The 16,808-nt window shown below is 46.4% G+C and overlaps 1 protein-coding gene across 3 annotated transcripts in view; it reads right to left on the minus strand.

The window, feature by feature from the left end:
* LOC141087864 (A-type potassium channel modulatory protein KCNIP1-like) overlaps positions 1 to 16,808 on the minus strand; it is a 1,937,055-nt gene that overhangs the window by 1,632,355 nt on the left and 287,892 nt on the right. For 2 of the 3 annotated variants that reach the window (XM_073573691.1, XM_073573689.1), the window contains exon 2: positions 4,461 to 4,505. The exons of the other annotated variant lie outside the window; for it this stretch is intronic. In XM_073573691.1, the coding sequence (XP_073429792.1) occupies positions 4,461 to 4,505 (45 nt within the window). The remainder of the gene's footprint in view (positions 1 to 4,460; positions 4,506 to 16,808) is intronic. 3 annotated transcript variants of the gene reach the window in all.

A 16,808-nucleotide genomic window follows, 5' to 3' on the forward strand; every position in this document is an offset into this window, starting at 1 on the left:
CCCCACTGGATGGTCTGATTCTACACACCAGATGGCACTCCGTTCAATAACTCCAGCAGTGGATTAACAATATGAGTGAAGTCTTTTACAAACTGTCGAAAGTACCCTGAAAGGCCCGCACGTACTTCACTGTCTTCGGAGGTGGCCAGTCCTGTACTGCTGTTATCTTTTCATGCGCAGGTCTCTCAACCTCAGCGGATACAACATCCCCGAGGTATTCAATTTGCTTGAAGAAAAGGTGGCATTTTTGAGGTTTCACTTTCAGGCTGTGCTTCTGCAGCCGACACAACACCTGCTTCAGCCGTCGGAGATGCTTACTCAAAAGTAGCTGCATAGACAATGATGTCGTCCAGATAAATGAGGGTAGCTTCAACGATCAGGTCTCCTAAGCACCTCTCCATCAGTCGCTGAAAGGTTCCAGGTGCATTGGTAAGACCGAAGGGCATTTGGTTGAATTCGAACAACCTCATGGATAGTAGGAATGCTATCTTCGGCCGGTCTTGCTCAAACATGGGCACTTGCCAATATCCACTGGCCAGATCTAACGACAAGAAATTCTTAGCTTTTCCCAGGGCAGACAACGACTCCTCAATTCTTGGTAGGGGATAAGACTCTCGCACTGTACAGGCATTCAGTCACCGGTAGTCAACACAAAAATGCAGGGTTCCGTCCTTTTCCCGAATTAAAACGATAGGGCCTGCCCATGGGCTTTGGCTCTCCTGTATGACCCCACTCTGCAGCATGTGTGTTAACATCTCTTTCACTTCCTGGTACATTTGCGGCAGAATCTGTGGATAGCGCTCCTGAATTGGTGAGGCATTTCCTGTGGGAATTTCGTGAATTATTGCTGTGGTGCACCCCAAATCTTTGTCATGACAGGCAATGATGTCCTGGCAATACCCCAGCATAGCTTCCACCTGTTGCACCTTTTGTGATGAGAGTCCCATCAATTCAGCCTGCATCTGTTCCAGGATCCAGCGCCCCTTCTTTCATGGCGCTGGACGAGGACTCTGAGGACACGGTAATGGCTACAATCCTGGAATCTCCTTGATTCACTGCTAACTGAATGGACTCTGGTTGCATCAATTCTTCTGGCATACCCAATACTTGCGCCACTTCACTCTTGGGCGAGAGCGTGAGATCATCCTCTCCTAAGTTGACACACCACACCAATATGCTACCGTTATGGACAGTGGCTAATGTCCAAGAAATGAGGAGCCTGCTGGCTCTATCTGGACTTCCACCCCTTCAAGGGATGTACAAGCTCGCACAAGCAGCATGAGCACCGCCTGGCCAGGTGGTAAAATGACTTTGACAGCGGCCGGGATCACCACCTAACCCAGTATTTTTTCTTCTCTTGATGCTTCATGAGCTTGTGCTACCGGCATCAGTTGTTGAAACACCTTTCCTTGGGGAGTGTGGGGGCTCCATTGATTGAGAAAAGCATCTGATGACTCACTGACCAGGAGACTCCCATGTTCCTTCACCACATTCATCGCTAACGTCACTGTGGGGCCATTGACAGGGTCTCCAGCGGTCAACACTACTCCTTTCCGGCCCACATATTTTCCATACATGGTAATTTGCATCCAGACCACCCTTGCGACAGGTATGAGCAATAGGTTGGCCGCTGTCAAATTGATCACTGTGCCCCATTCAGGCTGCAAAGCCTCAGAAAAATGACATCTGAAATAAGATTCTGGCATGGTGGTCACTTGGGAACTGGTAGCAACCAGACATTGGATTGCTCGTCCATACATTTCAGCCCATATGAGGGGGCCCACAGAAACTAGACTTGCGGGACTTCCTTCTCTCCTTCTTTGCAGCTCAGGCTCCAGGCGGTGTCCCCCAGGCACGGAGCCAACTAGTTTAATGGCCAACTTGTCAGTGGCCTACCACATCTTGCACTTCCTTGGACAAATTGGATGTCCCTCTGCTTGGGATTGCCCCATTTCCTGATGGGGCTCGGGGTTAGTTCTGCCTCCGGAAGGAGCCACCGCAGGGATTTTTCTTAATCGGGACCACTCTTCTCACATATCCTGGATATCTTTCTGGATTTCTCTAACCCAACCTGGCTCAGCTGCGGGTGGAACAGATACTTCCCCATTCCGAACCTTCCTTGTTGAGGCTGCCATCCCCTGCTTTTGCTCGCGCGCATGTGCTTCTGCCCCGATTTCCAGAAAAGACATGCGTGAATTGACCCGCAAGGTCTATTTAAGCAGCGCATCCCTGAGGCCTGCCACTAGTTTGTCTCTCAAAACTACAACAGGGGGCCCCACGTCCATATTATCCCGCTTAGCGATTGCGGCATGTATCTCCTGCAGCGTGTTCATATATTGGGTCACAGATTCCCCTCCCTTTGGACGCGGCTAAACAAATGCATCCGCAATTCACCAACATCCATGGGGTCCCTATGCATCTCTTTCAAGATCTGTAACACCTTGGTAAAAGTGTTCCGTTTGTGTGGGGGCTGGAACATGACAGAACATCTGGCTTCCCCTTTCAGGGGCATCATAGCAATCTCCACCTGCACAGCGAGGGTCTTGGGGTGCATTCTTAGCATGCCTTTAACCCACTTTGACCAGTCCCATAACAGTGAATTGCTCCCTGTAAACTTTGGGAGATTGCTGAGAATGGACTGGGACAGCCACAGCCGCTTGGTCTGCCACCTCAGTGCTTGTGGACTGCATCCTGCCGACTATGCCAAGGGTTAGGAGATTGCAGGATGCAGTGGCAGACAGGAGGCAGAGCAAGGGTTAAATTTAACAGTTTAATTAAACAGAGTATCAACTCCTTGCAGGGAGATAAATGGTTAAAGAATAGATAGAAGAACCAACAAATGCAAAATAATGGCAGTCCAGTGATTAAACTTATCGTGTCCTTTATGCACCTTCACCGCAAATGATCCTGCAAGGATTATAGCACCAGCAGTGGTCGGAATGATGTCCACAGAAGGGGTTCTTTGAATGATTATCTGTCTTCTGGCAGCAGCTGTCAGTCTCTGGTACTTTCCGCTGAGCCCCTACTCCTTGAACTTGTGTGGCCAAAGCAATCCAGGCTGCAGCACTCTCGGGGTAGTACGTGGGCTGGTGTCCAGCAAATGGCAAGGAAGGCTGCAAACAAGTGTCCGGTACTTGGCTTTCTCTCCTGCATGCATGTGCAGTACCCACAGTCTCTGGGTGCATGAAACCTCTCTCTCCTTTGGCCAAGATGTTCGCGACCGGAGCCGGCAACCACAGCCTGTTGCAGCGCTGGTACTCAGGAGGCACAGCACACTCTTCACCTTGCTGCACGCTGCTTGTTCGCGCCAGATCTCCCACTGCTGTGCACATTTTTTCTTTTATATTGCCCCTCCTACATGAGTCATGGGGTTGGTCCGGTCCTTTCTCCCTTCCCCTAAGCAACATGGGAAGCAGCCTCAACAATTCCGGACCCGGCTCGATACAGGTACCCGCAGCCCGGTCTTCCTCCTTATGGCAACACAGCTAAGTTTATATGTGTCACATTGCAAACCCTTCTTTCAGCTTTCCTCCTTTCTTAGCACTGTAATCTCTGCTGTATTACACCTCATTCCACCAAGCTTGATCAGAGATGAGAGCTCAAAGGTGTCAATAATCACACTTATGTCTTTAGTGCTCAAGGAAAATGTGCAAACTTAAAATGGTTCTGCAGTCAGAGAAGAGAAGACTGTCATTGCATCTTAAACAGGATTAGACTCTTCTGAGCTATTTGTGGGGTATATTCTTTTTCTCCTGTGTGTAAAGGCCTGTTTATGATTAGGAAATGTACTAAAGGGGGAAATGTTAATATTCGCATGTAAACTCTCTCATAACGTTTGCCTGTAATAAATTTATTAGGTGCCAAGTACTTTGATTGCTAATATCTCTGCAATGGGAGGCAAAATAAAAACAAAAATACAGCCCTATTAAATTACGTGTCCAATTCAACACAAGGAATGAAAAATTTGCTGACTTCTATGGAAATGCAATGTTAGTTTTAAAGTGCAAAACAAAATCATTGTGTTTCTTTCTCATGGTATGTCTCAAAAATTGTTCCAGATAACAGGACTCTATTTACAATGGAATAACAAGATCCATGGCAGACAGGACTGGTCTTATCGGCTATGATTCATCACGATAAAGTTTTTCTTCCCCATATTAACTTGATCAGGCACTTGATTTGCTATTTCTATAAAACAACAGAAACAGATGATGAACAACTCATGAAAGCGGGAGCAGAGCATCAGTATGCATATATAACTATTTGTGTCCATAATCTAATAAAAATTAAAAACTGTTTTTGTCCATAATATCATAAAGATTTTAAATGTTCCTTATTTCAACAAGAACATGAAAAGCTGACATAAAGCTATGAAATAATGCAAATGGTTTCCATGGACTATGTTGTGATATTGATGCCGATGAATTAGCCAGCAAGTCAGAAATACAAAAATCCAATACCTGACTTGCTTTGGCGAGGCACGTAGTCCATAACATACAGTTGACCTGTAAAAGAAATAACGCATAGTAGAAGACTCTTATTCTTGGTAAACTATTGGAAGGCCCCGTTCAGCGAAATTCCCACTTTGACTAAAATAAAAAAAAAAAAAAAACAACTGTGCAGTCTTCTAAGCTGAATAGCAAATACAATAAATGTATCACATGCATTAATTGCAATGACATCTTATATGCATCAAAGAAATGCATCTTTTATGGAAACAGAGTTGGGAGTCAATGGTTGAGCAGACTCTGGAAACACTTACAGACCACAGACTAACCATCAACATGCAAAGTCAATCAGCTTTTTCTAAGGCAAGTAAGATGTTTTCATGTAAAGAGGCATGGAAATGCATTAGAGGGAAATACTACCAGCACTTTACAAATTGTTAGTGTATCTTCATCTGGAATATGCAGGTTGGTTCATAGAAAGGATGCCCCAGTTTGAAAAATTCCAAAGAACACACAAAACACAAAAAACATAACAAAACTGAAAATAAACACTGATAATGAGGAAAGTTTAAGAGAACTGAAAGAATTTAGAAGAAATTATAGAATCTATGTGCGGTAAATCCACTTCTGAGTCAAATTTTATTAAATTTTCAGGACCCAGTGAATGCAAATAATTTGTCAATCGATTTTTGGGGAATGCTAATAAAAAAGCCCATTACCATTTCACATATTGCTGAACATTTCATCTGCTAGAAAGTGGGCTCGCATGACATCAGGAACCACCCTGTGGGAGTCCTTGTAATACCTTGCAGCATTTACATCATATGGTCTGGTACAGCCAATCAGGGAGGAATTACAGCTACTATAAAGGATGAAGTAGGGAAAGCAATGGCCATTTTAGGATATTATGGCAATGAAATGAGGTCAGAGCATACTGTTCAATATTACAGATAGGAATAAAAAAAAGCATAAAACAGACTGTGATTGCACACACATTTTAATTTCTGAATACTTGTTTTATTAGTAGAGATGAGTGAATATGTTCGAAAAACAATCGTCAAATACATTTGTCACGAATTTTTATAAAAATCGGAAAAAATCAGTACCATTCGTTAAAAAGTGAGGGAAAGTATTTGCCACTGAATAATTTTGAGCACTTTGGCTGGGATAGTGGTGGTGTATGATGAGAATGGGCCATGTGATTGATGAGGGTAGGGGGTGGGGAGAGCTCAAAGGAGCTGCGTGTTTGTTCATTTTTTTTCCTAACTTTATGTGTGCACATAGCAGCTAGCTTGTCATGGTTCCACCCCTCAGAGTGTTTGGGATGCGGTTACTGACAGCTCGGCTGTCCAATCCAGTACAGGAGCGTGCTGAAGATGTCAGTACTTTGATGGACAGCATGGCCATGCAATCTGGTTCAGGGGCATACTGAGCTGTGTTTATTGACAACTCGACTAGTCAATCTGTGACTGGGAGGCGTCGGCTGTCTCAGGTATTCACTATCCCGGGTAATTGCAATGCCTACTTAACTGAACAGCTTCTCCCAGACCACTGCCAGACGTAGCTAGGTCTATATATATTTGGTCCACTTTTGTCCACCAATAATACAAATGGCACTTCCATACGCAATATACAAGAACCAATGGAGGCAGAATTTAAACTGACACCAACAGAAGAGAACCATAAATGATACCAAAAATATGTATATTTGAATGATTAAAATCCATAAAATTGCTAATTTTACTCAATACAATCAACATACCCCAAGGGGACAGCATCTACTATGGCTCAAAAGACACAATGATTAAATTGTGTGTTACACCTGTATTACACTGAAAAATGGATAAACCATATAACAGTAGCACAAAAAAATCTTATTATTAAGCCCAATGGCATTAATCATACATTGACCATAATCGCACTCTATATTGTGTTAATACAAGGGGAAATAGATATACCATATAAGAGTGATACCAAGGAATCCTATTGTATTACGCCAAATGGCATTTATCATAAATTACCATAAGGGCCCCGTATAGTCTCAGGTTATATTATCCCCTGTTGTGCTTGGTACCCACAGAATAAAAATATGCAAACCGCATAAGCAGACAAGATTCCAAAAGGGTTTACTTACTGATAAATGAAAATGTGGTAATTGCAGCCTGTAGTGCTATCCCCGCGCCTCGACGCGCATTTCGCCCGCTTGCTTCTTCCGGAAGGCTAAGGGCTGAAACACGTGTTGGGGAGGGCGTCTGTCCAGACCAGGTGCAGTGTAGCTTGTAAGTTATGCCTTATACTTACCATACTCTTTAATGTCTAACGCTGTTTTCAGAAATTTTCCTGGTCCATGATGCAAACTATGCATATACTGACACATATTGGTGCTATTGGGTATTATTCCCACTATTCATGTGGTATATCTATACAGTGACACATATGGTGTTCACTAGAGATGAGCGACTTTGCCTTTTTTCGGGTCGAGTCGGGTTTCATGAAACACGACTTTCGCAAAAGTCGGGTCGAACGCAATCGGCCGATTATCGTGAAAAGTCAAAACCGAATGCAAGTCAATGAGAAAAGTCGGCAATGAGTGGAGGACAGGAAACACACCTACAGTGCCCATTTTAATGCCAAAAACATCAATTCTTATTGCTTAAGCTTGTCAACCGCAATTTACTTTATAATAATAGATAGGCATTGAAAACTGGGGGTTATTTGGCTAAAGTTGTGGGGGGGTAGGGTTGGCTCCAGATTTTCGTGGGCCAGGGCCAAAGAGTGTCACTGGGCTCCTCACATGCCACAATTAATGATCCCCTGATATGGCAGAGAAATAGCTGTATAGTACAATGAAAAATACTTCACTTCTTACATCACATGACTGATATGCATTTTAAATTCTCCAATAGCTCCAAAAACGGACAGTATATTACTCCATACATTATTATGGCCACCGCATAGTGCGCCATACAGAGTAATGAGGCCCACATATTTCTCCATACAGAATCATTGGTCCCATATAATGTTTGATACAGTATATGATGAGCTCCACATAATGCTACAGTATATGTTGGTCCCCATGGATGAAGCTCCACTGTCTTATGGGCCCAAATAATGCTCCATATATAATGGGCCCCATTTCTAATGCTCCAGTATATAATGGGCCCTGTAAATGCTGCTCCAGTGTCTGATGTCCACCTTTGGAATGCTCCAATGTATTTTGGGCCCCATATATCATTCTCCAGAGTATAGTGCTCCCCAAAAATTGCTCCCAACCTTTAAAACAATTAAATAAGTCTCCTCGCTAGGGAATCCTTGTACTCTGGACTCCTCGTCGTCCCCATCTTCCATCTCTCTGCACTTGGACTGTTTAGGCAGAGGGCGTACAGATGTGATGTCATCGCGCTCTCTGACCAGAATGTCACTGTCAGAAAACGCAGAAGATGTCATGGTGGTGGAGCAGGGAGAGGTAAGTATTTCAACTTTGCAAGTGCTGTGATCCTGAGCAAGCAGGGGGCCCACTCGTTGGCGACGGCACTGGCACAGGACCACTCATAGTACGACGGTGTGTCTGACGTCGGGTGGGTGGGGTTGGGGGTGGCACCCACCGGCAGAGACACTTTTGCGTACTATGAGGGGCTCTTTGCCAGTGCCGTCGTCCATGAGTATGCCACCCCACCTGCTCAAGGAACCTGCACTTTCATCTGCACCTTCCTCTTTGTCACCGTGTAAGGTGGTATAGTATGCGGGAAGGGGAACCTGAGTTTCATCAGGGTCAGATTCTGGCTGTGTAGAGTGCGAGGGGAATGTAGTAGTCTGGGTCAATGTACCAACAGAATCATCTAGCAGTGGCTGGGCATCAGTGCACTTGTGGCGCCCCCAGGAGTACCGTTGCCACAGTGGCATTACCTTCCTCCTAGGGAGTGTGATGTCATGCTTGGGAGCAAAGAAGGATCTCTCTAGCAGTTAAACCAACACGCAACACAGTTCCCACTTCAGGCCAGCAGGGAGAGCTCTGAACCTGACTTCTGAGGAGCTGCTCTCTGTGGTCGGGAGGAGGGAAGTAAGGGCAGTCTGTGAAGGGAAAGGGAAGTGTGCGGACGTGAGAAGGGGAGCTGGAGGATGAGCAGAGTTAAGGCTCACTCCTAGCTGGAGCGCATGGTCTGGATTACGGTCTCCGAGTTTGTAGGGACACTGACGGTCCTGCAGCAGAAACCGGGGGAAGTAGCCGCTGCAAATGCTCTGTTCCCAACTAAGGCTCGGAGGCCCCAGCAGTGACGTGTGTGAGCCAGAAGGAAAAGGCTACGGCTGCCTGCCATACGAGAAAGTTCCAAAAGAGAGTCAACAGGGGGAACTTCAGTGAACTCAGTACTACGAGTACCTCAGATAAGCGCTAGAACGGAGGCCACACTGCCTATCTGCAGAGAGAGAATTCCTAATTTGCTTCCATGTTGACCAACTCCTACTCCATCTGATCTCTGGGCCTGGATGGCACTTACCAAGTACAGATAAAGGAACTGCACGATTGTGTCTCTCATCTTTCTCCTGCGCCTGGCGTACGGCTCTGCTACATCCTGCACTGCACACCAACTACCAACTCTTTCTTCTGCCCTGCGACTACGGCCCTACCTGTGCAGGGCTTCTACATCTTAGCTGCACCACAACTTCTGTCCCAGAGAAGCGACACTGCAGCGCTGGTCCATCTAATCAGAAACCACAGGTGGTGTCACGTATCATTCACCTATAAACATTATTCACCCCTTTGCATGGACGCCCAGGGCCACAGACCGGGTCACCACCACCGTGACACATCCCTCTGAGATACCGGCCCGGTACCGATTAACCCCACGACCCTGGCTGGCGACCGACACTCCATGTCAGATTCATCTTAGACTGGGGAATTCACGATTTGACTTGACTCATGGTATGTGAGAAAGAGCTACATAGACTAATGTGAACTGTGACCTGCTGCATCATTCAATTTGGGTGGAGGTGAAGGACACAAGGAAAGGGGTTCTTCCTGACCAGGAGTCAGCACTTGATGACTCAGTGCTTGCATTTTTTGAAACTTCAGAAGAGGAGGGCATATTAGCTAGAGTCTGTTTTGGCAATGTAAGCCAAAACCAGTTCCTGATGCTCCGACTTTAAAAGCGGTTAACCTACTCCCAGAAAAGGTAGCCTTCCAGGCCTTCCGGAGCCAGACCATGATGCAGGCTCAACACCTCCTGCCTTAGCTGCTATTGTGCTTTTGCCACTACCAGCAGATGCACCACCAGCAACAGTACCAGCTGGCCCCCCCACGCCCACGTCCACAGCCTCTTCCACCATACTTCCAAATTTTGGAGAAAATGTACCCAAAATAACATCAGATATATGGTACTGTATCAGAAGCATACAGCTGTATACAGTCAAAGGATAATTGTAAATCTCTGTATATATTTCATGAGTCACACAGAGACACTCACAGGCTCTGTATGGATTAGACAAGAATATAAAAAGTAGAAAAAGGGTACAGTATCATCAGATAGCAGGTATATATAGTATAGTTTAAACATTCTAAATCTCTGTATATATTTCAGGAGGCAGACTGTTATGAATGGGTCACCGAGGAGGAAAAAAGCAACAAAATGCTAAGTCTCAGAAAACCAGAGAGGTTGGTAACTATGCAGACTGCAGAGCCCTGATCTTAAAACACAACTAGAAGCAGTCGTGAAGCGTGCCTACGGTGGTCCTGGACGCCTCGTCACAACCGGTGAGCTAAATAAGCCTAAAGTAAGAAAAGAGGAAAACTATCTCCCCAGAGCAGACCCCAAAGGAAAGACAGCCCCCCACATGTATTGACGGTGAAGCAAGATGAAAACACAAAAAAAGGCAGAAAAATAGGCTGAGCAAACGATGGGGCCAAACTAACTTGAAAGGACAGGAAAGGAAAGATACTGTCTGCAATCTGCCAAAAAACCCTACCAAAAATAATGTCCAACGCTTCTGATAACAAAATTAACCCTGAAGTCACTAGACTTCTCCCACTATATCAGCACTCGGGAATATTCTGAGACAGAGCAAAAAGAGGCCAATCTAATAAAGGACAAAAAGGCAAATTGGCAAATACAGATAAATAAGAGTGGAAATTCAGCACAGCCCAGCCAGGCTGGCTGACCACACAAAAACTGAGTTGGCCAACAAGAGCAAGTGTGAACATTAGCAAAAAACAAACTTAACTTGAGATGACTGGAGCAGAGCTGAAGTCCAAGACCTGAGAAACAGACTGAATCACCAGCAACAGGATAGGGTGTTGGCTGTCTTATATCCAGTCTGATACTCCAGAGATCCAATCACTATCCTCCTCGTCAGGTGGCAGACCATTACCAATTAAACTAACCTCACTACCTCCTGTCACTACCAGAGGGAGAACGGATGGAGAACTCCCAGCTGGTGGAGCAGAAAATGAGCTCATAACAGCAGACACAGACACTCTCAGGCTCAGTATGGATTACAACACAATATAAAAAGCCGTAAAATGGTAATGGATCTGAAGCGTACAGCTGTATACAGAGTAGGAGTCATTGTCAATCTCAGTATTTATTTCCAGAGTCAGAAGCAGACTCCCACTTGGTCAGTTTGGATTAGACGAAAATATAAAAACCAGTAAATGGGTAATGTATCACAAGCGTAGAGCTGTATACAGTGTTGGAGTAGTTTTTAAATCTACATATAAATTGCAGGAGTAACCCACAGGCTCTCACACGCTCAGGATGGATCACACCACAATATAAAAAGAAGATCTGCAAGAAATAATCACACATGTGGGCCAATGTTCCAGGTGTCAATGATACACTTAGAGTGATGGGTGGAGGAGGACTTTCTGGCGGAAAGGGTACAGTATCACCAGATACCAGGTATATATAGCATAGCTTAAACATTAAAAATGTACTTCTATATATCAGGAGTAGTGTTGAGCCACCCCACTAGTGTTCGAGTTCGGTTCGGTTCGTCGAACAGAAGGCAAGTTCGTTGAACATTCGACGAACACTGTCGAACCCCATTGAAAACAATGGCAGGCAAACACAAACACATACAAACACATAGAAAAAACATACAAAATATGGAAAAGGGCAACTACATATAGAAAAGAGGTGGAGGAGTAAAAGGAGGAGCAGGAGACACAGATATAGGCATGTCATGCCCTTATAAAGTCAAGAAAGGTTGGAATAAAAATCTAAATGCAAAAAATTCTAAAATTCTAAAATCGAAGACGATCATATACCGTCAGACTTCCCACCATAAATTATGCCAAGTGCCATTCGGTCGGCGTTATTTCCACGACCCTCCGAACAGCGTCCATGAAGGCAAAGTGTTTGGTTTACGGGGGCAGTATGGTTGCAAAGCTGAACCTTAAAGGAATGTCCAGAAGGGCACCACCACAAGGAGTAGAGCCTGCGGCTTAATTGGACTCCACACGGGCAACCTCAACCACGCCAGCCGCGGAAAGGATGGACAGATTGCAAGCTTTCTCGATTCTGTGTGTGTTAGTTGTGCTTGTGATTTGTCAGCTTAATTCCGTTAGCGAACGAGACTCCGGCAGGTCCACGTCCAGCTTACTAGAGGGACACACGAGGCTCTGGCATGCGAGATCGAGCAATAACAGGTCTGTCATGCCCTTACAAGTCCGGGGCTGCACGCGCGCTACACTGAAAGGACCAGCATGTGTCGCTTACAGGTGCGGATAACCCGCTGAACCCCATTAGTGATGGGGATCTGGGATTCCAATACTTCACTGCGAGCGAGGATTTCCCAGTAAGTGCAGGTCAACCGGAACTCCGGAATTAGGCCTAACCGGCATTCCAGAAAGAATGTGAAGAAATTAAGTGTCCAAACCACAGGTGCTGTAGCTTGCTTAACAGCTGGGCTCCTCTGCTGAGTAGCACACAGTTCTTACATAAACAGGCAGCATAGCTTGGATCACGGTTGGGCAACTCTGCTGAGTAGCAGACAGTGCTTACATAAACAGGCGGCATAGCTAGGTTCACGGGTGGGCTCCTCTGCTGAGTAGCAGACACAGTTACTAGGCCCAAAGTATTAACTGGGCTAAATGCAGTCAAAAACTGGTTCTTTCATAAACAGGCGGCATAGCTAGGTTCACGGGTGGGCTCCTCTGCTGAGTAGCAGACAGTGCTACAAGGCCCAAAAGGATTTTCTGGACAAGTTGCGGTAAAAAATTATTAGAAACACACATGGTGTAGCTCCTTGACAGGTGTACTACACCGCTGGCTACCAGACACCGCTACTTTGCCATGAAACTGTCTATTAACATTGAAAACCATTATTAATGTGAAAATAAAGTTACGTTTTTGGTGACCGAACTGTTCTCGAACGGAACCTCGAACAGCCGAATTTTAAGCAAAGTGTTCGAGTTCGATGAACGGCTTGAACATCGTCCAAAACAGTTCGAATTTGTACATGGTGAACAGTTCGACTCGAACACCACTCATCTCTAATCAGGAGGCATACTCAGACGGTCTCAGGCCCAGTATGGATTCGACAAGATTGTAGAAAGTTGAGAAAGGGTACAGTATAACCGGATAACAGGTATATATAGCCTAGTTTAAACATTAAAAATCTCTGTGTATATTTCCGGAGTCCGACAAAGACACTCACAGCCTCTGTATGGATTAGACAAGAATCTAAAAAGTAGAAAAAGGGTAATGTATTCAAAGCGCACACCAGTATACACTGTTGGGGTATTTTTAAATCTTCATATATATTTCAGTCTCAGTAAAACAGTCCAGACTCTGCGCAAGAGGAAACGAGATGGATACAAGTACAGATGGAAAGTCGAGTGATTGCAGAAATTTTGGAATTACTAATCACGGGAAAAACTCCCAGGAGAATTCTCAGAGGCGATGCTGACCCTCAATTACTTTGTCTGTGGAGACAGCAAAAACAATTCTTTGTGAAGAAAGGGTTGCTGTATCGCCGTACAGTGGATATCATCACCATTACTCATCTCCAATTACTCATCTAGGCAATTCTATTGGATTGGCATGAGAGGACACATTTAAAAATGTGGGCAGGAATGTCACACATCTTTGAGAAGGAAAACTGTGAAAGCTGATGATAAACCACCACTGCATCTCATTGTGATTCGACGCCCATAACAAATGGAAGCCATTGATCATCTGAAGATAGAGCCCAGCAGGACAGGGCATAGCTACGTCTTAACCATCATCTATCAGTTCACCAAATTTGTAGTGGCAGTCCCAGTGAAGGATTTAACAGCCCAGACTACACAGTGGTGGAGCAGGGAGAGGTAAGTATTGCAAGTGCTGGGGCCTTGAGCAAGCAGGGGGGGGCCACTCATGGGCGGCAGTACTGGCACAGGGCCCCTCATAGTACGCCGGTGTGTCTGATGGCGGGTGTGCACCCCCACCGTCAGAGACACTTGATTGTACTATGAGGGACCCTTCGCCAGTGCCGTCGCCCAAGAGTGGGCCCACCCACCAGTCCAGGGCAACGGCACTCGCATGGGTGCGTGCGCCGGGTGGTGACCCCAGCCCTGGGGGGAAGGCAGCCCAGTTAGGGAGGTTTAAAAAATGGCATATGTTGATGTTGGACATTCAGCAGCTGCAAATGGAAGAATTGGAGAAGTCCGAGGAAGAGAAGGACAAAAGCGAGCCATTTTTCTGGCAACCTATGTGTCAGCAGGGGAAGGTGGGACAAAATCCTTTGAAACCCATGCATAGTTCATTTTAATGAAGGTTAGATCATCAAAATTTTGGGTCGACAGATGGGTCCTTTTTTCTGTCAGGATTGAACCAGCAGCAATGCAGACTCTTTCGGATAGCACACTAGCAGCAGGGCAAGCGAGCTCCTGTAAGGCATATTGTGCTAATTCAGGCCCGATGTCCAGTTTACAGGCCCAAGAGTCAAAGGGGAATGACCTGTGAGGGAGAGCATCGATATGGGAGGAGAAGTAGTTTGTAACCATAGTTGACAACTGCTGTCTTCTGTCACTTTCAATCGATGCACTATTACCAGTCGTGTGAGCGGTACTTGAAAAATCAGTCCACAACATGGTCATGAAACCCCTGTCTCCTATGCTACTTCGGATGTGTGCACCACGACACCTCTTCCATGTTGCCCCCTGCGGCTCGTGTGAGAACCATCACCGCTGCTGTGTGCTGGGAATGCCTCAAACAAACGGTTTACCAGAGTTGCTTGTTTGTTAGCCAATGTTAGCTCTAGGTTCTCCTGTGGCATTATGTTTTGGAATTTGCCTTTATAGCGTGGATCCAGGATGCTGGCCAACCAGTAGTCATCATCGTTCATCATTTTGGCAATGCGGGGGTCCCTTCTTTTTAGGATCTGCAAGGCAAAATCACACAAGTGGGCCAATGTTCCAGGTGTCAATGATGCACTGCGAGTGCTGGGTGGAGGAGCACTTTCTGGCAAATCCACATCCCTCCAGTCACGCACAAACCCTGTACCTGACCTTGCCACACCAACATTTTCTCTTTCCCCCTGAGAAGCATTCTCCTCCCCTAAATAATCATCCCCATCATCCTCCTCCTCCTCTTCCTCTTCTTCCTCCACCTCATCCAGGAGAGTTCCCTGAGCAGACAATGGCTGACTGTCACCAAGGCTTCCCTCCTCCTCTTACTCTTCCTCCTCGGCAGCAGATGCCTGCTCTTTAATGTGCATCAAAGTTTGCATGAGCAGACGCATAAGTGGGATGCTCATGGTTATGATGGCATCGTCTGCGCTTACCAGCCGTGTGCATTCCTCAAAACACTGAAGGACTTTACAGAGGTCTTTCAGCTTCAACCACTGCACACCAGACAACTCCATGTCTGCCCTCAAACTGCCTGCCCGTGTATCCTCCCACAAATGCATTACAGCCTGCCTCTGTTCGTACAGCCTCTCAACCATGTGCAGGGTAGAGTTCCACCTTGTTGCAACGTCGATAATTAGGCGGTGCTTGGGAAGGTGGAGCAATTGCTGCAGCATCTGCATATGCCTGGAGTGTACGGGCGACCAGAGGATGTGCGAGCACAGTCTTCGCACCTTACGGAGCAGGGCTATTAACTCAGGATAATTATTGAGGAAGCACTGCACCACCAGGTTCAAGTTGTGAGCCAGGCAAGGTATGTGTCTGAGTTTTACAAGGGCTATGGCTGCCACAAAATTCCGGCCGTTATCACTGACTACCTTGCCTGGCTCAAGATGTAGACTGCCCAGCCATGACTTGTCGCTGCAAGTAGTAGGCCAGTACCTCCGCGGTGTGTCTGTTGTCACCCAAAGACATCATCTTTAAAACAGCCTGCTGCCACTTACCACTAACTGTTCGATAGTGGGACACCTCGAGTGCAACACTGCGGATGGAGTGCTCGTGCGACAGCGCTCTGTCGATGAGCTTTCGCTTCTGGAGGCGGGTCGAACGCCTACAGCCAACTGTTTCCTATACCGTGGGCTAGGCAGCACTGTTCCACTGCCGCTGTCCCCTGTGGACCCTGCATCCACATTAATCCAGTGCGCAGTGATGGACACGTAATGGCCCTGGCCATGCCTACTGCACAATGCATCTGTTGTGAGGTGCACCTTTCCACTCACTGATTGCTTGAGTGCATGGACAATGCGGTCTTTCGCATGCAGGTGGAGGGCTGGGATGGCTTTTCGAGAAAAGAAGTGCCGACTTGGTAGGTCATAGCATGGTACTGCGTAGGCCATGAGCTCGCGGAAAGCTTCGCTTTCAACCAACCGGTAGGGCATCATCTCTAACGAGATTAGTTTGGCAATGTGGGCATTCAAATACAGTGTACACGGATGAGAGGATTAGTACTTTCTTGAACTACTCAGAGTCTCTGGTAGGGTGAGCTGGACTTGAGAGCTGCATATGGTGGAACTAGCGGTGGACATGGCGGACTGAGAGATGGTTGGTGATGGTGTTGGTGGTCTTGCTGATGGCCTAGATTCAGTCTTTCATAGCAATAACATTGTGATTCCCTGACTGCTTTGACCTTGCGACGACACCTCAACATTTGCTGCTGGTGGTGTGCTAACAGGTGGGCTTACAGTGGGGGAAGCGATGTAGCATTGCTGACTACCTTCATTCGGAGCAGGTGCACATGTGGTACGTGAGGTTTGGTACTCCGTCCACGCTTGCAAGTGCATGGTGGTTAAATGTCTAAGCATGCAACTGGTATACACCGCCACTGTGACACATCCCTCTGAGACACCGGCCCAGTACCGATTAACCCCACTGCCCTGGCTGGCGACCCACACTCCATGTCAGATTCATCTTGGACTGGGGTATTGACGATTTGACTTGATAACCCAGGCATGGTATGGGAAAAGAGCTCCATGGAG

This window comes from Dendrobates tinctorius, unplaced genomic scaffold (genome assembly GCF_039654945.1).
Source record: "Dendrobates tinctorius isolate UK_male_01 unplaced genomic scaffold, ASM3965494v1 ptg000036l, whole genome shotgun sequence".
Lineage (NCBI taxonomy): Eukaryota > Metazoa > Chordata > Amphibia > Anura > Dendrobatidae > Dendrobates > Dendrobates tinctorius.